Source organism: Barbatula barbatula (assembly GCF_947034865.1).
Source record: "Barbatula barbatula genome assembly, chromosome: 24".
NCBI classification, from domain to species: domain Eukaryota; kingdom Metazoa; phylum Chordata; class Actinopteri; order Cypriniformes; family Nemacheilidae; genus Barbatula; species Barbatula barbatula.
In genome coordinates, this window is record NC_136787.1 from 14,713,612 (window position 1) to 14,736,946 (window position 23,335).

The 23,335-nt window shown below is 37.7% G+C and overlaps 1 protein-coding gene across 1 annotated transcript; it reads left to right on the forward strand.

The window, feature by feature from the left end:
* Positions 1 to 112: 112 nt before the first annotated feature.
* Positions 113 to 21,569, forward strand: b3glctb (beta 3-glucosyltransferase b; the record flags this gene model as incomplete). The annotated part of the gene is given in 17 exon segments (XM_079447923.1): positions 113 to 140; positions 2,646 to 2,671; positions 2,675 to 2,704; positions 6,061 to 6,137; positions 6,273 to 6,300; positions 6,304 to 6,384; positions 7,816 to 7,965; positions 8,043 to 8,096; position 10,211; positions 10,214 to 10,342; positions 12,671 to 12,784; positions 17,976 to 18,020; positions 18,023 to 18,065; positions 19,625 to 19,744; positions 20,540 to 20,631; positions 21,449 to 21,489; positions 21,492 to 21,569. Coding segments are annotated over 17 exon segments (1,137 nt in total).
* Positions 21,570 to 23,335: the final 1,766 nt, after the last annotated feature.

A 23,335-nucleotide genomic window follows, 5' to 3' on the forward strand; every position in this document is an offset into this window, starting at 1 on the left:
TGGGAGGGAGTCTCCGCCCTCTCTCGAGTTGTAAAAAGCACCACGCCCCTCGGCCATGCTTACCTAGACAAAGAGCGTGTTGCTGAAGGGTCAGATTAAGACGGATTTGTACATGATTCTTGATGCCTTCGCCCGGTGTGGTTTGACCGTAGATTGCTTTTGGATGACCTATTGGTCACGATTTAAGTGTTCATTGATTATTCATGCCGATGAGACAACGTTGAAGGAAATAGTTTGTAGTGCGTTTCCCGTTTATGCGGTGATGTCATGCATTCGTAACTAATTCGCAAATGGAGCTCAACGCACACACACTGATAGGAAACAAGTGTATTTTAGATTGTGTGTGTGTTCACTGTTAATTTCATTTATTTATTTCCTAATTTCCTAAAATACTTTATGAATAAACCCCTATATTATACAAATGTTTGATAGACCAGGCAATTAACAATGTTGTTATAGTAATTGTGAATTTAACAACAACAATTTTAATAGCCAACATGTGTCTAAACGTGTGGAAATAACGCGTTTGGTTTGCATTCGTTCGATACAGTGTAAGCCAGCCATGGCTGTCCTGACATGATTTATGTAGCTTCACAACAATGGGAGGGTGGCCTTTTTTATAAGACACACTATTGCGTCACCACAGATCGACTATTCGGCGACTTGTATACATTACCATGCGGTCATGAGACTGGGGTTGAGGACGGAATGAGGTTAAATCGGTCTGTGGAGCCCTCTAGAGGGTATATTACGTAGCACAATCTCAAACCCTATATAACTCTATGTTGTCCTAAAAAACGTCACAGAAATGTAACGATTATAATAGACTGTATTAGTTTTAACATAAACTATAACGGTTGGTCTCTACTATAAATGTGGGTTCTATTGGTGGGGTATTATTTAGAAAGCAATAGAAAACACCTTTCAGCAACGTTTCCCCCACTTTTAGTTGAAAGCATTTCAAATCCTATTGGCGTAATATCCAAAGCACTAAAGACATTCTGTAAGGGTTTCGATGGTAAGTAGATGGTTAAAATGTTGTTTGTTATGTAAACCATTTTTATTTGTATGAACAATTGTTTTGTAGGTAATAGGCTCCCAATTCTGTTTTTGTAACTTGTAAGGTCTGGGCCATCTCGTTCCATTGCCTGTAAATATAATGCTCAAATTGAATATACATTCAGTGTAATACAAATATATGTAAATATAAAATTACAATTTTAACTTTTAAGCAAATTTAATTAACATTTAACTATATAGCTTTTTACACAGTTTTAAAGCATATTTACCTGAAAAAAGAAATCACTGTAAAACGGAAAATTGTTAAATATATACAATATAATGCATGGTATTAGGTCTTTTTCTTTTCCTCATACATAGAATCTCAGAAATTAATCGGTGTCTAAACAGAGCAGAGTGGCGACGTGCTGCAACTGACCGCTAGAGGCCGCTGACCAGCATATTTCACATTTGTCCCATGCTTCGGCGGCAGGCATTGCATTTGCATGCACGGATGTTAGTTCATTAAATCCCACAGAAAGCCATGTCTGGACATAACATAACATTTCTCTGCTGTTCTCTGTTGGTGAGTCTGCGATATACATTCTCAACTTATTACACAGCTCATTCAATGCTTGATTCTGATTGGCCAGTCGCGACAAAACTAATAACTGTTAATGCAATAATAATCTGTTTACCGTGACAGCGTTTGTATAGAGGCCCGTTAATAACCTCATTTCACACCTGTCACGTTATTTCATGAAACGCGCATCAAGGAATTGCACGATGATCATTCTCATTCATTTAAACTGTTATTGTAACAAATGTAACTGTTGTTGTTTAACTAAACACAATTGGTTCCTTTCAGGGGCTTTCTGTTATGGAGAAAACTTAGATGTAAGAGAAATCTCTTCACGTTATTTTATTGCTTTGTTCACTTTCATTGATTTATTTTTCATATTAATATCTTAGAACATATTTCCAATTGCCATTGGAACCGGGTTAGTTATTACTAAATGTTAAAAGCTGTTATGTAGTAATAACGTTTCCTGAGATTTACATCTCGGCTCAAACTCGAGGCCTCAGTGTGTAACAGAAGAGATTTTAAGGGCCAACACACTCATATCTCATAAGAGCAGAAATGACACATCACTGATTTACACTTCAACCTTTAAAAGTGTTCTCTGTCTTCTTTTAAATAACGAGCCTATTTGCATTTTGACATTTGTTTTCTGTTTAAGGCAGATTGTTTTCTTTTAACTTTGTATTATTAATAGCTTTATGTTTTACCTCATGCAGGAGAAACATATACACAGTGGCACATTAGCATAAAAAGTGTATTTTACAAGTAACTTCAACACATCATATTTTAATTTTACAGAGACAATAAAAGATTGCTACTCATACGTTTAGCAACAGTTTCCAGTGAGTTCCAGTTTTGGCTTTTCCTAACTTCCTGTGTGACATAAATCCGTGTAGTCAATTCATATCATATGGTATGTACTTGTAATAAATGTCCACACTATATACATTTACATGTCTATCTTTACCACAACTATTGTACGCATCTATTAATTATATGTGAACACACCTGAAAGTATTATTCAGAAATAAAAATCTCATTGCTGCGTGTGTTTGTGTGGCAGAACTCCAAGATGTGATCTTTGTGATATAGAGCCAGAGAAACTCTTATCACATCCAAAGAGTGAAGGAAAACAGATCCTCTCCATCAGGCTCAAGCCCATAACCAGGTAATAATAAAATAGATGTTTAATTGTTCAGCGGAGTATTTACTATCAAGTACCTGCATATACTATAGGAATCAACTCTATCTCTGTTTATTTACTGTACAATATTAGTATTTTTTTACATTTTAATTAATCATAAAGAGGAAATTAGATGGGGCATATTAATAGAGCATGCTATCCTAGTAATTTAAGATTGATAACAATTCTAATTTCTAATTATTGTGTCTTGAGTCACTATAATTCGTTTATCACTTTAAAGTCCTGCTTTGCTGTGGCTTGGTTTTTTGGTGATGTCTCCAAGAGGCTTCCGGTAGTCTGGATCCACAGGGCATTTGTCCCATTAGTCCAGTCCATAATCCATGTTTTCTCTGCATAAGAGAATCATGATTAATGTATTTCAATTACAAATTGATGTTTTTTAAAGGCAGGTTTTCAATTTGAGTTTTTACTTAATTAATATTTCTTCTGCAGAATTCAGTTTGTCCACATGATGGCCCTGTTGTCATGGCCCTGCAAGTCTTGGTCTTTTTATATGTATTATATGTTTTGATATACACCTTGGTTATATTAGCAGCAACGGATACTCATTCAAAAGAATAAAGAGCACTGATTTTGGTTGTTGATTACGAAATGAAATGTGTGTCTGTTTTGTGTAATGATACCTCACTGACCAGTTATGCAAGATTCGGCGCCAGTTTTTATTATTTAAATACATTGGAGGAAGGAGTCTGCTGGGGTGTATCTCATGATTTATCTGACATTGGTTGAATGTCTGCCAGCAGGAGAGACAGTGTTCATATGTATGTATTCCTGATGTTCTAAAATGTCATGTAATCCCACTGGAAACAAAAATTAGCTTCTTTTACTTTTGCACTTCTTTTTGTACACTCTTGTTCGAAGACAGACTACAAAAACATTCCATACTAATAATTGCATATTTAATGTTATTACATGCAAAAGTTTCCAAAAGGGCTGCATTTGTTAACATGACAACATGAACTAATAATGAAAATACTTCGGCATTTATTAATATAAATTCATGTGAATTTCAGCATTTACCAATAGCCTTTACAATAGCATTTACAATATTTACATTTATTATGTTTGTTTTAGCAGATGGTTTTATCCAAAGCAACTAACAATTGAGAGAGCAATAAACATTGTTAGTTTATGTTAGCTAACGAATGAACTATTGTTAATAAACGTAAAGTGATATTGAAATATAATATTCAATTCTGAGAAATGTTTTGTGTTCTGCAAATTTGCATGAGTCTGTTATGCAACGGTTTTAATTGGCCATTTTGCTAATGTGTTTCACCACGGTTCACAACCAGCACACGGAAATTACTTTTGGCAGGTGTTTGCTACCCAGCAAGAAATTGACGTGCAAACTTTTGCCAAAAGTGCATGTTGAACGTGCGCATGCTGCAGCCAGAGCCTTGAATAAAATTATTGCTACAATGTTTTTATTTTCTCAGCTGAGGTTGTTCCACATTTGTCTTGACATTTTGGACTCAATGTGAGAGTTAAAAAAATATAATTCCATACCATCTTCCAGCCTTTTTGCTTTTCCTTTGATTTCAGTGTCCCCCAATGTGTCGGCTTACGTGTGTATTCCAAAAATCCCCTCTGCTGATGGTCTTTCTCGCAACCTGCACAAAAAGCAAAATTTTCTTCAACCTGATCAGATATCAGCCTTTTTGAGTCATGCTGGGTAATAAGGCCCTAGTCAGCCCATCCCAGTTACGCCTTTTGTTAACTGTTTTTCAAGTGCCTGCCTTTCCAACACTCCTGAAGCTGATTTTTGAGACTCAAGAGACCTATTTTTGGGAGGTAGGCTCATTAGAAGTCCGTTTTCACAGTAGGGATGATGCTTGGAGGAACGGGTGAGAATGCTTCAGTTGGCATCTCGACCTCCTGTTGATGAGCAGGACTCCCCAGAGTTACTGTATCCCATACACACGGTGAGCTGAGGTGCGATTAGCATGCTGACCAGCGGTGACCTGGCATTAGAAGTGCAGCCTCCTGGGAACACTTTTCCAGTCCATGAATTCAAATAGCCGCTTTTAGTTCCACCTCATTGTTTTCATTTTCTCCAGATTCTGTCATAATCGTGTGGCATGCGTCGCTGAATTTGACAGAATAACTGGCCGCTGTACTGTAGCTCCACCACACCTAATACTTAAAAAATATGCTGACTGGAAGCCTTTAAGCACAAACCATTTTTTTATGAAATTTGTATCATACAGTTCATGATGTCAGGTGTTCCCTTGTGCAACGGCTCCATTCTTCTTTTTCGTTGGCAAAGAAAGAAAAAATGTGACCTGACTGCCCAAAGATACTCTCAACTTTTTGTTTATAAAAGCATAACGCTTGCAATTGGCCTGTCTTTGTGAATATAAGCACAGGTCTATTATACATTTTCTGTCTGCTGCTATATTTGGTGCCACACAGCTTTAACCTTAACGTTTATGAAAATATCTTTAGAAAGAAGTATAATCTCTTGAATGTCAAGCTATACTGTTATTTTTGTTGCTGGTTGGTCAATCTGTGGGAGTCGAGCCCAGACTATCACCTCTATTATGCAAAGCAGTCTGAAATTGCAACATTCAAAAAGGACAGAAGGTTTAAAACACACTTTTAATAAAACAAAATAGGCTTTCAAACAGTGGGCCTATTCGGACCTTTTTATTTTTCTGCTGTCAATCAAGCTGTAAAAGCGCCCGTGTGCACGCTCTCACAAATGTTGTCTTCTTGATCTTCCATCTGCTCAATTTTCCAGCACATTCTTCATAACCTCAATCTCAGCGCTATCACATTTATTCATCTATACTGTTCAGTCCTTTAAGCGCATTTGCTGAATACAAATAGTCTCAGGCACAAAATTCCACCTGACGATTCTCCTTCAATACCTGCGTTCTTGACCTCTACCACACATACATACATACATCTGGCAGACATCTATTTAATGCATGCATTTTCATCTGCAAAACGTATTTTTTTGATTGTTTGTTCATCTGGAATACGTCTAGATGTCTGTAAGATCTTTATGATTTTAGTATGTATGACATGTTTTTACACAGCAGATGTTTTCCAGATCTTTAGCAGACATCTTACATGGGCTATCTGGAATGCCATCGCTGCTGACAAAGTGTAAATAACGGCATTGTATTTAAAACACGAAAATATGTATTTCTGACTGAGAAAAAAGCAATCTAATGCTATTTAACTTTGTGATCAGGTTGCATTGAGGTCTGAAAAATACTGTTCGAAATGAGTTGTCTGTATTTAAAATTTTTGTGGCATCTCACAGAGTGCTCCAGATGTTGTGCTTCTTCCCGAGCTGTCAGACTACGACGGGAACTGGGCCATTCTTCCGGCATTACCGTGGTGAGAACACCTCACGACGGATACAAACGAAATACACAGTGTACTCCCCCACATCACTTGATATGTCAGAATTATGAGTGCATATTCACAGGCACATGTTCTCCAGCCAGACTCTTGTTTCTACTTCGTTTCTAGCCTCGCATCTCCGTACTGTCAAACATCTTAATGGATTGTGTTTTTGGAAGAGGAGACCGTCGTGATCTTGCGTAAGCTTCTGCGGGTGCTGAGCGAATTCCATGCGGGCCAGGTGAGGGGCTGCTGGTTTGGATTTCATTGTTGCAAAAACAAGACGTCACGCTTAATTTACTGTAACATTTGTACAGCAATAAATGTTTTTGATTCCAACAAGCCAAAGCTAACAGAGCTTGTCATTGGTTGAGGTGCTGAACATTAATCATGTCAGTAAAACTGAATGTATGAATTTTCTGCTGAAGTGTGTGCCTGGAGATGTACAGCTCAGCCGAATGTGCATGTCTACTGATGAAAAGCAACATTTAACATGGGAGGCATTTCATTTCTTACTTTAAACGTATCTTCTGAAAGCCGTGAGGAAGCCTTTAGGGATCCTTCCTCACATCAGTTGTTTCTTGATTGTGTGAAATGCCACCTGTGTTTTTCCCTGAGGAGACTCTTTCTTTTCTACCAAACTAATAAGAAAAGTGCTGAATTACCAAGTCAAAACTTATTTTGCAAGCTTGTCTTACAGTTTCTTGCATGTGTGCAGCAAATGAGATTTAAAGGAATTGCTTTCATGGATTTGCAGCATTTAAATCATGAGTAGATTATGACAGAATTCAGCATTCAGAGACTGCTTTCCAAGGTAGGAAGGCATCAAGGCACATCCGAAACCAATGTTTGCCTCAAGCTCCTGTCTCCTGAAATATCTTCATCAAATTTGATGGCATTATAGATGTTTCTGTCACTGCCTTTGATATACCACTTACGATTGGCGTGGGAGCATAGTTTCTGTATGAATTTAAGTTGACCTTCAACACCTCTTGATCGTATTTCTACCAAGAAATTATTATTGTAGTTTTTAAATGGATAGTGCACCCAAAAAAGAAAAATTCTTTCATCATTTACTCATTTCATTTCAAAACTTTACTTTCTCTTTTCTGCAGAAGACAAAAGAAGGTCTTTTTAAGAACTTTGCTTCCATTGTATGGAGACAAAACCACTCAGACATTACTCAAAATATCTTCTTTTGTGTTCCAAAGAAAAAGAGTCATACAGGTTTGGGATATAAAAAGTTGTCCGACAAGTGTTTGTTTTCTCAGACATTTCTATTTATACATTGGAATAAGTTACTCAGTCAAATATTATAATGAGTCATTGGACAAAAGCACCATCCAAACCCCTTGTCAATAAGTTACACATTTTCGGATCTTACACAGGAATTGGCAACCGTCTTATTTACATTACATTAACGACAAAGTGTTGTTTCGCACCGCAAGATATTTAGGCCATGAGAAATTAATCTCAGAAATGCCGTAAGACCTCAGTGAAGCTTTAAAGCGCAACAACTCCATTACCCAACTTTCCCTGGAGAAACAGTAGATAGGTCAACACAATATATAAAAAAACATCTCCCGCAGACTTGCAGTAATGAAGGAGCAGCTGGAAACAGGGTTTGGCAGATTAAGTCTCTTGTTCTCACTAGAGTGTCTTTTCTCTACAGGAATGGTTTCTGGGCAGAGCCCTCCGTGATGAGGAACCCACAATCATCCCCCAATACGCTTTCTGGGAAGACCCCTCCAGCTTCAGTTATCCTGACTTGATGGCTGGCTGGGCCCTCAGCTGCCCCTTGGCTAAGCGGTCAGATTTCATCTGTGTGCTTCTCGTGGAACTCCAACACGAGTTGCTGTTTTAGACTTTCAATGCTTTTTTTGGTGTTTTCTCTCAGAACGTGTGAATTACGAGCCGCCCAAAACGGATTTCACGATTGACCTTCAGCGCGAGGTGAGAAAGTACACAAACTTCTTGAATGTGTGTGAATGGAGTTCTCCCACATGTGTCAGAAGCCCTTGTGGACTTTGCTTGTTAAATATTCATTATTTTGAAATGGTAGCACTTGCTGTTTCCTTGAGCAGTTTGAAACGGCTCTGAAAGATCTCTGATGCATTCGCATGAGATGTTCTTAAAAGCATACTGACAAAAGAATGAATTGAATCGTCTTTTTCTTCCTTGCAAGACCCATACACGGATAACATACTCCTTTTCTTTAGATTTCTGCTCTTCGCAGCTTAGGTCATACACCTTCTCTATACACACTTGAGTGTCATGTCTCAAAAAAAAGTGTCAAATAAAGTTGAAATAATTAGCTGTCTGCAACATACATACATATTAATCTTGAGTAGCTATACAGTATTTCATACTTCGTATCTTCGAAGATTATTTAGTTTGATCAAATTTATAAAAGACAGATACAGCTCTAAGATTATTTCCGAAAAAAGACGAGCGCCTGGAGGTGTGCATAAACACATTGATTCACTATAAATCTGTGTTGTTTACTTTATGCACGTACACACATTTATAACCACCGTTTATATAACATTCATCACCCAAATACAGTGAGTAAACAAACACAGCTAAACTTCCGTCAGCCGAGTAAAGCGGCGGCATTGATGGGCGTGCTCTTTCTCACATGGCTGGTTGACCCATGGGCCGTACTCTTTCGCTCCCGCTCGCACGTGGGCGTGCTCTTTCGGTCGCTGGATAACACATGGGTGTGCTTTTCCGGGAGAATTGTCCAATAAGGGACTAAGTATACCTTTATTACGAAACTGGAATCCATATTAAAAAAAAACTTTTCCAAAACCTGTGGTGGAGTGAATCGAGCACAGCAATACTACGTCATACACATAACTCGTTTTTGGACAAGTTGACCATGTTAATCTTGAGAATACAGCATGTTTAACAGTGTAAAGAAGTCATAATGCATGACCTATGCTTTAAAGAGTTTGGAATTGTATGACATTGAAAGAAGCTATACCCCTTCACCCCGTCTCTTCTCACTCGCTAATCAAAACGAGACAGTTTGTTCCAGAAAGAACTCTCAGTGCCACTTTTGTGGTTTCCATTGATGCAGGTCTATAACAGGCTTCTCCGAACTCACTAGTTTTACACGGTAGAAACGAGATGTTCAGAAAAGAAGATATTAGCTTATAATGGCTTTATTTAAATCGAAATAAACAAAACTAATAATACAAGTTGCTGTGATGTCAAATTTGCACTTGTTTTAACAATTACCTGAACAGTGATGTTGGAAAAAATGGAAATGTGTCTGTGCATGTGTGCAACAACAACACACAACAACGATGCCTTTGCCATTGTTGTGAATTATTAATTTCTCAATTTTCATTTACTGACCCTCAAGTTGTTCCAAATCTGTGTAAATGTATTTGTTCTGATGAACACAGAGAAATGGAAGGATGCTTTATAACCAAACAGTTCTTTTGACTACCATTATAGGAAAAATTGCTTTAAAAATGAACACAAAAGAAGATCTTTTAAAGAATGTATGAAAGCAAACAGTTCTGGGGCACTTTTGACTACCATTGTCAATTTTCCTACTATGGTAGTCAATGGTGGCCAAGAACTGTTTGGTTACAAGCATTCTTCTAAATATCTTTTTAATCAGAACAAAGAAATGTAGACAGATTTGGAAGGACTCTAGAATGAATAAATTGTGACAATGTTTAGGTGAGCTGTCCCTTTAAAGGGATAGTTCACCCCATAATGAACTCATCTAGTGTCTTTTTTGTTTCTTCTTGAATCAGAAAATATCAAAATAGAACGGCACGGAGATGCATTACATGTCTTACCGAAAGTTGCAAGTTGATAGAACTTACAAAACTACAAAGAATAAATCATTTTTTTTAATCAGCATTTGTTACATTGAACTTACTGGTGTCTTTTTTGTTTTAAAAATAGCTTTATTTTCCTCTGATCTCTGAAGTGCACTGATGGGTTTTAATTATATTAGATCTCTCAGGATTTCATTCTTTCAATGGACATTGATTCCTTGATAGAGTAAGAGATCTCACGTTCTGCTCGTCTTATTGATGTTTAAGATCGCCTTTACATTTGGGAGGAGGGTACGGGTCCTGTATTGACTGCAGTGAATAAGTTTAGCTCTGAACCGCATGGATCGGCCTCCACAAAATACTGCGTTATGACCATCAACACCTTCTTCCCCCACCTGCGTATGTATCATAAACGCCAACACGCTCGATCTGCTCAGAGAGATTTTTACAAGCTTGCAGCCATAATGAAACCATGACAAACTGTTGAGAAGAGATGCCAAGAGAAGGTCAAACTGGAATAATTGAGTTGTTCGTCAGCCAGTGCTGGGTTGCTTTAATTATTTTATGCCATGATAGACTGACATCCTAAGGATTCCTACATGTGGCCTTATGGCATTTGATGTTCTTTCTGGCTTTGAAAGATAATCAAAAACCTATGAGTTCGAATTTCCTAAAATTACTTTTTTCACAAAATGTCCCCGTCGAGCTGACACAAAGACATTCTAGTGTCTTGGAAGTCTTGCCAAACCCAAGAGTATAGGAACCGTACCCAAATGCTGTAACGTCCAAACTTTGATAGTGGCAGACAATTAACTTCTTTTGTTATGTTTTTTGTAGGGAGACCCGGTAATGAAGGAGGACATATTTGTTGCTGTTAAAACATGATTTCATGCAGACAGAGGTGAGTAAAATCTTTACTGTAGTAATCCGTACTGGGTTTGGATAACAATGAGCACAGTCTGAAACGGTTACAGTTATGTTTCCACGTGAGCCTGGTTCGACACGGCGAACTGTTCTCAGCTCTGAATGTTTGGCACGGTTGTCTAAATGTCTTAATCTGTTATTTGGCAGGTCCATATTTTGAAATTTTGTTCCAAATACTACTTTCCTATTATGTATTGTGTCGAATCGTGTATTGTTACAACCCATCTCTTACCCATCATGCATTGGCTGAACATTGTACAAGTTTTAATGGTGATAATTGCATATTTGGACATGAGCAAATGCAATAGTCAACTTGAAGTGAGTAATAGGCTACTGTAACATTCCTTAGTCTTTTCTAATGTTTATTAATGATATAATGGTTTTAATATTAAATATTTTTAGTTCCTTTTGACATAACATTTACTAACACTAATAATGACCAGTAATGCATAGACGGTTTCATCGGATGCACGCCTGGCCCGAAGTTAACTTCTGGTCTGTGTTTGTAAATCAGTCTGGCTAGTGGCTAATAATATAACTATCTATATTTTAATCGATTTATACGAATTTTTGTTTATATCAGTATTTTTTGTATAATTTTCTTAAAAAAAATTATTTTAGTTTTATTGTATCTTCATTTAATTAAATATACAATTTGTAAAATGGGTCGTGTAACTTGCATTTAAGTTTAGCCAAGAAAGGGTTCTTCTACTGGTAACCCAAAATAATACTGGCTATACATACTTGCTAGCTAATGTAATTGACTTGTTGTTTCTTTTGCTTGTTTTCAGAAATAACCGAGAGGGACCCTATTATGTTTACTCAAAAGCGTGCATGGGCAGAAACGTTGGTTTATGTTGTTGCTTTGAAACCGTCTATATACCGTATAAAGTACGACTTTTTTAAATGTTGTAACATTTAAGTTTTTGTATTTTGTGTTAAGTTATTCTTGTATAGAACTTTTCTGTTATTCTTGTATAGAACTTTTTTTGTGCCAAGTGCCCGTGCAGAAAAGGCAATCTGAGTGTTTGGGAAACAGGGCAGAAATGTCACACCACATCTTTAAACGGAAGTCTCATTATCAACATCCAAAGTTTATATATAAAACTCAGCTGTAGATTACCGAAGAAGAAAATCTAGGCTTGTTAAAACGTTTCCCTCTTTTATTGTGCTTTTATTTCCTCCACAGATTGTGAGGAAGGCGGTGTTTTGAATGGAATGGATCAATCAGTCTTTATTATTAAAGAAGCCCCGTAAAACACATCATAGCACAAAAGTGTCTGGCGGGTGGATTACAGTTAGACGATGATAGAAGAGAATAATTACAGCTGTTAGTCGCTTTGAGACTCACACAGCTTTATGTCAGAAAGAGCCGTGAATTTGATTTGAATGGATTGTATTAATTGTAACGGCACAAGTTTTATTCTTGAACTTTGCAGAAACATCATACTCTCTAGTTTCACAGATAGTCATAAGCCTCCGCCCCTCATCTCTGGTGTCTCACCACCATGTTACACGACAGGTATAAATGCTGTTTTATATTCCGGGAGCCATTTTACAGCCGGTCAGCTATAATTGCACCGATTTGCATGATTATCTTTAGAGATTGATTTATAGCAGCCCCGGGGTGGCATTAAACGCTTCAACATTTTTTTTTGTGCAATTAAAAAGATCATATCACTGCAGATAAAACATCTGACAAAAGTTTGCCTTTATCTTTAGTTAAAGCATTGCATGCATTATAATCCCAAGTAAGAAAATATAACACTCGCTTAATCGGCATTATTTACTCTTTTTTCGCAGGTCCTGTAGTGAAACAGACGTGGGAAAAAGAGGCTGCTTGGTTTGAGTACTACATTGACATGACATATCCATATACACCCACAGTTCCCCTGGGAGTCCCCAACACGAAGAGAGGTTCGCCTCTTTATCCGTTTCCACGGGGAGCGACTTGAGTGTTCTGATCATTTTCACCTTTTATCCATCACACCCTCAGAGGAACGTGCAGGCACTCTTTAAAATTAAGTTGCGAATCAATTACCCTGTCCTGACAAGCGTTGGCTTGCCTACGGTGAATTACAGTCTCTAAACTCATAAAAGGATGAGAAATATCGCAGGTGGGATTAAAAAAACACACAAAAACATTTCCATTTTTTGATGTAGTGTGCTCGCATCCTTTAAGAACATACAGTATAAAAGTTCTTATCATCCACCCAAAAGCATAAAAAGTATGATGTGTTTTCACATTTAAATGGACTAAACGCGATGCGGTGTCTAAATGGAAACCACCTTGATGTCAAACTTTGCAAAGCAGGAGAAAGTGTTTTATTCATAGCCTGACTTAAGTTAGCTTAATGGATGGGGCATTTGTTACTTTGAGTCGATTAACATCAGTTTATTGCTCATACTAAACAGTAATGCTTTTTGTTCGCCTTTGTTTTTCTCTGTTGCTTACGAAGATTTGTTAATGGATTCGTGTTTGACAAGCTTGCCACAAAGAAATAATATAAGATGCTTATATCGATGACTTTGGTGAATTGAGTTACGGTGTCTTTATCTTTGCAAATGCATTTATAGTTGTTTACTTTGGAGGTTCTTTGCGGAATCCTGATTGCAAAGCTTTTTTAACATTGCACACGAACACATTTTGATTTCAAATCTGATTTGTATGATTGTGTCAGATTGCAAAGATGAATTTGGATTTGTTTGTTCAGGGTGTGTCCACATCGATTGGTATAATGATGTACTGGAAGTGTCATACAAAAGCTGAGAGCTAATGTCACTCCGCCGAGATGGATTGGTGAGTGAGAAGAGAAACCATTTTAAGTATTTGTGCATTTGCAAAATAAGAGAATGGAGTGAGCAAACATTTGAAATCTGATTTAATTCTACGGAAACATCCCAAAAATACGATATAGCTGATTTCATATGTATTCGATTCATGTACATCCACATATGGATGTGGTTTGTGGACATCATGTGCCAAACAATCTGATTTTGCTGCCTGTCTGAACAACGCCTCTGGCTTTAGTTAAAGGAATATTTAGAGTCAAAGTCATGATCTGTCATCAGCACGTCTGGCATTCCGTTGACAGAGCAATTTCAACTCATACCTAGGTTTGTAAAAGCAAACAAAGAATGTGTTAATGGTTATGAAATCATGCAACTACAATGGATGTCTATGATGTGAGCAGGCAGCAAGTTTTTTTATTAATGTCTTTTCCAAACTAAACTGTGATAATTGACAGCATGTCACAGCTGTCCACAGGCACACAGTTTTGTTATTAATACAAATAATCCAAAATACTATTCCGTGGCCCAAAAAAATATTCATAACTGGAGAGTTCTCCAACACTCGCCATTGGCAGTCATGGCAAAAAACTCCTTTTGGACCTTTACCAGCACTGACCTCAGTCTATAGATAATCCGTTCCCTTCACAAAGTCTCCAGACCCTTCTAGCCCTCCATTAAAACATCATATATCCAGTGTCCATCTCCAGGAACCTTGGTAATGATGAAAGAGCTTAGAATAGCCTCTGAGGACTTTCCACACCTGTCCCCTAAATTGGACTTCTGCCCCCCGCTTTCTTTTCTTCCTTCGGTTTCTTTGTCTGTGAACCAGAATGAGGAGCAGTGGTGTGCTGCCCTTCAACCCCTTCAGAGAACAGGTGACGCTTGCACTCGCAGAAAAGTTATAAATCTTGTTTATGCTCTTATGTAACACTAGTTTTTTTTATGAATTCAAAGTTTAACCATATTACCTGACTAGTGCACGTTTCTGGCTGTATGACTCAGATTTGTTTGTTTGCTTCATGTCTTTGTAATCTTTAATGAAAGTTTGCTTCTGCTAAAACACTTTCTCTCCCTTCTCTTCTGCCGTATAGGAATACAAATCACATAATTTACTCACCCTCATGCCATCTCAGATGTATGACTTTCTTTCTTCAGGTAGACGCAAACTGTTTTTTATTCAAGTGCAGTTGTGTTATTTTCTTATGGTGCTTATAATGGTGAAGTTCAAGAAAGCACATCCATCATAGAAGTAATTCACTAACCAATGAGATTTGAAACTCAAAGTCCAAATTTATTGCATGAATCGTCATGAAAAACACATGTTACATTTACTTTAGTCACGAGACATGCAAGAGCCAAAGAGATTTAAAGTTATTACTGCGCTGCCATGTTTGAGTAACATACTGTATAGTGGCCAAAAGAGAACTTTGGAAAATATATATTTTTTGGGAAATAGGTATTAAACATTATCTTTGTGCATGTGTTGCGTAGTTGTGTTTTAGTGTGTTAACTACGGTTCAGCTTTTAGAACAATATAAGGAGGCTTGGCGAAAAAATGACTACTAAAGAAAAAAAGGAAATCATGTTTTTTATTATGTTGTGTGTTTTATAGTGTTAGTTAGCTGGATTTGTTTTGTTATTATTACTTCATCAAAACCACCTTATAGTTGGATATTAGTTGAAATGCACAATAAAAAACTCTACTTTTTGAACATTTTTAAAAACTGAGTTACCTGTTTTTTCAAATGAACTCTTTACATTAATATTTAATATTAATAACTAGGGATGTAACAATATTATCGATATCATGTTATCGCAATAGCAAAATTGTCTTCCGGACCTAACATAGAGGATGTTAGAAAAAATAGGTGGAATTATTTTATTTTATAAAAGGGAGATTTAGGTCATTTGACCCATCTCATACTATAACTCACACATCTAAGCAACAGTTATGATTAGAGGAGAAAGAAAAGAGGATGCTTATGGCATGCCGTGATTTGTCATTTTAAATATTGCAATAAATAGCGTGGACTTTATACCAAGGTTTTATCGTACAGTGAGATTTTGATATTGTTACATCCCTATTAATAACAAAACATAAAAAGGTTGCCAATGTGTGTTATATTTCCCTGACCTTTTCTGTATTTCTTGTATATTATAATAAAACCCATATTCCCTGATTATTTGCCAAATAATCTTGTCCAATAAATGGCAATTTCTTTTGAGTTTGGTCCATTTTGGACCATACATCTCATATTTAGACTGCTACTGTACTTCTAGGATGGCATGAGAGTAAATTTTGAAAGTTTCTTTATTTTTTTAGCCCCGCCCATTCCACCACCTGCATTTATATCTAAACATAAAACAATCATTTACTTTGTACAATACAGTATATTGCAGCTGTCCAACATCCCATCAACACTAGAGATTCTACCCTAATTTCATTCGTCTAATTGGCCATTTCACGAACAGACTAATTGACTGCTTTCCTATCCTGTACCCTAGACCTTACAGACACATTGTTATGCACTACAGGCCATCAGGAGCCAAATATTCCCTTGAGTGTTTGTCTGTATCTGTGTGTGTGGATCTCAGTCAGCCGTGTTGTGTTAATGCTCTGAACAAACACTACTCCCACAAATCCAGGTATCCGCTGTTCCGGAGCTCTCAGTATGTTTTGTCCTCCTCCTGTCTTTCTCCATGTCTAGCTGACCTTATCATCTGCTTCCACGGGAGAGCTTCTTTTTCATAGGTGCCGCAATGCTTTTATGCACTTCCCTTTATTCTGGTATATACTTTTTCACTTTCCTTAGCAGAGGCAGCTGCTATTAACCTGCTAGACCTGAGCAGAGGAAATCTTCGACACCCTCTCGCTCCTGGGTTCTTGGGTGAGAATTGTACATCAGGGCAATTTGCTGATGTAGCCTCTTTTCATATATATCTTTGATGATGAGGAGATCAGAGTCCTAATCTTCGCTGTTTCTTTTGACCCTCTAATGCTCCACAGGGATGCTGGAGTGTGGCTGTGTAACGACACTGTCAGCAAATGGCTTAAGCAACATTGACGTAATCAGCCAATAATACCAAACTTCAATGGATGTTCCTGCATTGATTTTCTGTTTGACTTAATGTAAAATTTCCTTCCTTTGCAATTTTATCCAGAAGGTTCTCAGGGCTCCAAAAAAAAAGCGTGGAATAATGTCAAACGTTGTTATTGCCGCAGCTAAAATCCTGCTGCATACTCAGAGTCTGAAAGGATAGAATGGATTAGGTACAGGAAACTGAAGAAACATCATTGAAAGAATGACTGTGCTTTTGGGTAGGCAACCTAAATTGAAATCTGCAGTCATTGAAATGTATTTTTGACACCATATTGCTTCATTATTTTGAGTGTGGTTTTTTCAATGGAGGAGAAAGTAAAAGTTCACCCGAAAATAAGAATTCTGTCACCATTTATTCACCCCGAGTTGTTCCAAATCTCTAGGTTCTACTAAACACAGAGAAAGATATTTGGAAGAATGCTTGTAACCAAACATTTCTTGGCCACCATTGACTACCATAGTACAACAAATGACAATGTTATACAAATGGGCCCCAGCACTGTTTGCTTTCCTTCATTCTTCAAAATATCTTCTTTTGTGTTCAACAGAACAAAAATATTTTCAAAGAAATGTATGGTATAGTCAATGGTGGCTAGGAACTGTTTGGTTATAAAGCATTCTTCCAAATATCTTTCTCTGTGTTCATCAAAACAAAGACATTTATACAGATTTAGAAATATAGTCAGAATGTAGATTCTTAGATGAACTGTTCCTTTAAACATTCATTGGTTCTTTTTGTCCCTTTGGCATTGACTGTGGTCTTATTTGGATACCTTGCATGTTATAATCTGTGTGTTTGTTCTCAATTATATATATTTTATGAACTGAAAATAGTTTTTTGAATTTTTTATATATAATCTTTCAGTGAAATCTGTTACGAAAACGTTATCACATTGTTCGCAAGCCCCTTCACTTCTATAGACAATTGTGTTATAAATAAAACAAGATATTCATTCTGAATAAGATGCTGGACGAGACGCAATTTAATACATCAGGAATATATTTGACCGCGCAAATCGGTTACTCACCAGAATGGAGCCAGTTGGTTGGAGGCAAAGGGTTTGAAAAAACGAACCCTTTTTAATCCTCCAAAATTTAGTAATTTCAGATACAAACAAGAAGACATGAAAAGGCATACAAATATTTGTTACCCCTCTGACACACTCCTAAAGGCTATGGATAAGTTACAATCCGCTCTCTGGTTTTATTTACAGGACACTGTGCCAAAACATTTGCCATTTTGAAGAGGTTTGCTAGTCATAACAAAGGCGCCTGCTCATAGTGCATGATGACACAGTGATCAGGTGAAACATAATCGTCTGATTTCAAAGGTGATGTGTGTAATTTTTTGAAGGATCTTTTAACAGAAATGCAATATAGTATACATAACTATGTCTTCAGAGGTGTATAAAGTCCTTACATAATGATGCGTTATGGTTTTATTACCTTAGAATGAGCTATTTCTATCTACATATACCGCGAGCCCCCTTGCATGGAGTTCAGCATGTTGTTTCTACAGTAGCCCCTTAAAGGACCAACTGCTCTTCAGAGTGCGTTTCCTATATGTGTTATCTCATTCAACAAAGAAGCGAAAACCTGACAGTATCTCTAGTAGTATAGTCATTTGTCAGCCATCATAGTGCTTTGAAAGAAAGGGGTAGAGTGAGCTGTTGGTTGCAATTCGCAACCGCACCACTAGATGCCGATGCATTTCTTACACTGGACCTTCAAGGGTTTGAGGAACATTCACCAAAATTAAAATTTCACTGAAAATTGAAGACGTTGTTGTATTGTAATATGTCTTTTTACTCATTCGGTTCCCCTGTGGTGGAATGAACGGCCAGCATCCACCCGAACTGCAGCACCCTTCCAAAAACTATCTATGTCTTGTGTCTTAAAAAAATAAAAATCCCTTTTGTTTATTTTCTCTCTTTCTTACTCCAGCTTTAATCCTCCTAGTAGCAAGGCCTTGTAAACTACTGTTTAGTGTGTTGACATAATATTTATATGCTCTCCTAGCATCTGCCAAATGAATAAATGTAAATGTCTTCAACATACTGTAAAAAACAACTTTAGTATAGAATTTACTGAATCTTTTTGTGTTCATTTGCACAAGTTTTGCACTGTTTTTAAAAGTTAATTTAACTTACAATTAAAAAAAAAGGTTCACACACTTTTAGAAAGTAAATGTTAGTATTTTGCCTTTTTTTCAGGTAACATAAAAAACTGTGCAAAAACTATAACATAAAACTCCCCACAAATTCGCAAATCATAGTTGTTTTTCAGTATAGAATCCTTTAGATGCATCTATAATAATGAATGTATTTCCCAATAAACATGTTGCCTCATCCTTAATCTCGAATTTTGCCATCCGCAAAATAAGCCGTCAGTGTGACTGGAACCTGAAAATCAAGTTCGCCCACACAAAAGTACTCTCATTATGTGACAAAGCACAGAAGGTCACAGTCTTGATATTGGAGCAAAATTTAGACTGGGTTTCCAACCAATTTGAATTTTTCTACATCCATATAAAGCGCAGCCCTTTAATACAACTTCAATGAGACGAAAATAAGAACATTTAATGCCATTTAGAGGCTTGTGAATCCCCAGGTATGACCTCTTTTGGAATACTCATGCACGGGGAATATGCTCGAATGAAAAATGTGCTGTTTTATCTCTGCAGGACAGTGGGGCAGATTTATCATAATGGTAATGTCCTGTAAAGTAAGCGTACATTCAGCTCTGCTGTAGTTCAGCTTGTCACAAGCTGCCTTATCTGTGCCTTTGTGCATGTTAAATTATTACTGATAGACAAGTCACACATTGTCTGATTGTCATGTAATGTATGATCATTTTGTTTCAGTCTCCCCCGACTGCGGAGGCTGCTGAGTTGTTATGACTCTAGTGAAGCTGGAAGTGTTGGAGAGCATTATGGCTATAGGCTGAACAGGGATGGGTACAGTTACGTCACAGGATGTGGAGGGTGAGTTGCCAGGTTTGGGCTACTGTTTTGGTTTTGGTGTGAAGATCAGAATTTCTAGATCTATTGTTGCCAGTCCAGTTTCTGTTGAATTTCAACTAAATCAAACCTCAGGAGTGACATAAAGTCATCCAACAACAATGTGAAAGAGTGACAGAATGGCAAGACACATGAAAACTGTTATAAAATGACGTTTATTGTCACGGTTCTCTTTGTTTCTCCCTGTGTTTCCCCATGGACTTTACTTCCGATCATCCTCCCAAGCTCCATCATCAGTCCCTCGTCAGCAATCACCCGCACTTGCCAGTCATCAACCTCTTTTTCTGGACTCTCCATATACTCAAGGTGCATCCAAAATCGTGCACGTATGCACTATTCTTTGTCATTTTGTAGTGAAAGTAGTATGAATATTGAAAATTCTCAAAAAAGTGCACTTTAAGTACCTGGATTTTCCAACCCAAAATATGATTTGTGGAACTGTTGACACGTCATGCACTCAACGGTCGCAGCATTTGCTTATAAACCAATGTTTTTTCAGTTAGTATCAACCGTTTAGTATTACATTTGGGACAACACTACCATTTTAAAATTCACACACTACATGGTTGAGTGCATAGTGCATAGTCTATAGTTTGTCATTTGGGACACAGCTTCAGCCTCTTCCTTTGTTCATTGTCGTGTCTTTCAAGTAACATTTGTTAGAGCTGTGTGCGTCTTATCATTTGTGGGTATCTCTCGAGTGTGATCTTTGGCAGAAAGCTACGGAAAATATGACCATCCATAATGGATTATAACAAGACTTCTCCAGAGGACCATCTACTTCTCCATCTCCCTCAAGACGGCCGAGGAGAGGTGGGTATGTGGAGGAATTCCTGTGCTGTGCTCATCGGGTGAGCTGGAGTGACAGCATGCTCGTCACGTGTTTTAGGAGTAATTCTGTCTCCTGGTCCTTGTTCCGTGCTCTGGTGAATTTGATTAATTTTGTCATTGACCAGAATGGCTCTCGTTTTTATGTGGACAAGGTCATTGAGGACAAAGTTATTAAAATCTTCCCCCATAACGGCCATGAGGACCAATGGCTGCAAACACCCAGGTTGCGCCACGGTTGTGATCAGCTCTGCCGGTTCCAGCGTCACAGCCACGTCAGCCATTCCCTGCTCCTTGCCCCGCTGGCAGCCGTTCCCAGCTCCTCGGCTCCTTGCCCCAGCGATACAGCCACGACCCATGACCACCCGAATTGCCTGCACCTCAGTGGCCACCAGAGCTGTTTTTTTCAGACACTCAAATATTGGCCTCCCGTCCTGTCTAGTGTGACAATGTTCCCCGTTAGCCTCCAGGACTCTGGTCTTTGGCAGCACATTACGTTTATCACATTAAAAATACAAATATGGATCCTTGCAGTATTTGAGGTCTGAAAAAACAGATCATCTTTCCTTTATTTTGACCTGTTTCTCCAGTTTTCATTTTCTGCAAATAGACACAATATATTTTTTTATTTGAAAATTGTGAAACACAACAGGTGAATTTGAGTTAAACAAAGCGCAATAAATTTAGAAACTCTTTGTTCTGATTTTTATTAAATCGTTGAAAGTAACATTTAGGGATCCTATTCAGAAACCTTCATCCAAGACGTTCTCTCGCATGTCATGATTGAGGTCCTAAATGTGTAGTGAGCTTTTGGAATCATCTGTTTTCCTCTCTGACCAGAGGCACGTCCAGATAATTACGTGAAAGAGCTCCTGGCTCGGTAGAACCCAGAATCTCCTTCCACAAACACTGGAATATCAACCCTGTGGCCGTCTACAAGCGCTGGCACAGTTCAGCTTGACCAGAGGAGATCGCACTTACTCAAAAAGACCAGAGAGGAAGTTCAGATGTTTGTAAATGCAAGCTTTTCAATAGGAAATCTAATTGACCTATTTTCCTTTTGGCACTTTTTGTGAAGAATTCATTGGCAGACTTTGTAACTTTCATCAGACTTTTTAGTCGACATTACCAATCTGTCCTTCTTGAAACTCTTCCACTTTTCCCAATCCAATGAACACTTTATGAATAAAATCAAGGCCCGTCTTACATTTCATAGTTGTTTAACATCTTGTTTTACTCAGGAGTACATCGCATCATAGAAGCAGAATGGATTGCAGTTACATGTCAATTTCTTTTGCTGTTTGGAGCGTAACTTGGATAAACTTCATGTATTATGTACAGTAGATTGCGTTAGGTTTGATGGTTGAAATTAAAGCAGGATCAAACTCCTTCACTCTATTATTGAGTGTTTGCTTATAAAGTAAACACATGCAAGTCATTTTTATCTACTATAGTAGATGGTAAAAGTACTTTGCTCTGTACATTTTTACTGCTCCTCTATCTTATTCGATGCTTTTGAAACGTGGCTTTGTGATTCTGCCAATATTATTGGCTCTTGGTTGTTAAATCACTTGTGATTTTTCTCATTTGTAAGTTTCGCTCCCATGAAATGATTAAAAGTAAATGTTGAGTTTCATGACAAGTATAGACCTGGTTACTTTTTATGTGCTTATTGACAGAATCAGGACTATGCAATAAAACAGCAGTTGTGGATCGATGAAGAACTGGTAAGAATTCAATTAATTTATCTTTTAAATCCCTTTATGCTTAAAGCCCCTCTGGGCACATGTATAACTGGATCGTTTCTGTTTAGAAATGAGCTCAGAAATTATTATTGCTAAAAAAATATGTCAAATGTAAGATGTTTTGGGAATAACTCCGGCTCGTACGGACAGGACCGCAGTGTTACGAATAGATTTTATGCCTTAAAGATGTTCAAAGCTAATGCTGCCCGACTGATGCAAGTATTCATCAACTATTCAATTAGTTCTGCCATTTGATTTGCACAGTGATCTGTTATTCATTCCATTCACTGATTTATTCAACATATCCCAAGGAAATCATATATTCAGCCACGTTTGCCATTGTGATTTCCTTTTCCACCCCCCAAGATACGGCAGATTTTGCTCTGCTACCTTGGCAGCGTTTGACAGCGTTTATTTGGGAACAGCGATCTCTTTAGAAGCCCTTATTTACCATGGTGACTCTCCACATACTCCGTTGAAGCTTGCCAGTGTCTCTTCTTTTGAAAGTCTAAATATCCCTGAACACAGCAGTACTCGACGCCAGCATTGTGCCCGCATGCCTCTCCTAAAATCTAGTGAAGATGGATACTAATTTATTGGCATTTCCCATGCCGCCCTAAAAGCAGGGGCGGATTAAGATGGTCAGGGCCCCCCGCAGGTGGCTTTCAGATGCCTTTCTTGGAACCAGGGAATGGTTTGCATAAAACAATCGCTAATTTAAAAGTCTGTCATGCAAACTCAAGTCAATTACAACGTATTTACTTCAATGAAACACATATGAGAGATGATAGCGTTGGTCATTTACCTTGGATTTGAGCAAGAGTGAGCCTGCATTGTTTTACCCATTGCAAGTGGAATCAGAGTGGTTTTTAGATTAAAAACTTGTCCTGATAAATAGTCTGTTTACAAGCAGCAGAAAGCTCTGTAAGCAAACATACAATAAGACCAAGTGTTGTTTGCTCTGTGCTGCGCATAATTGCAT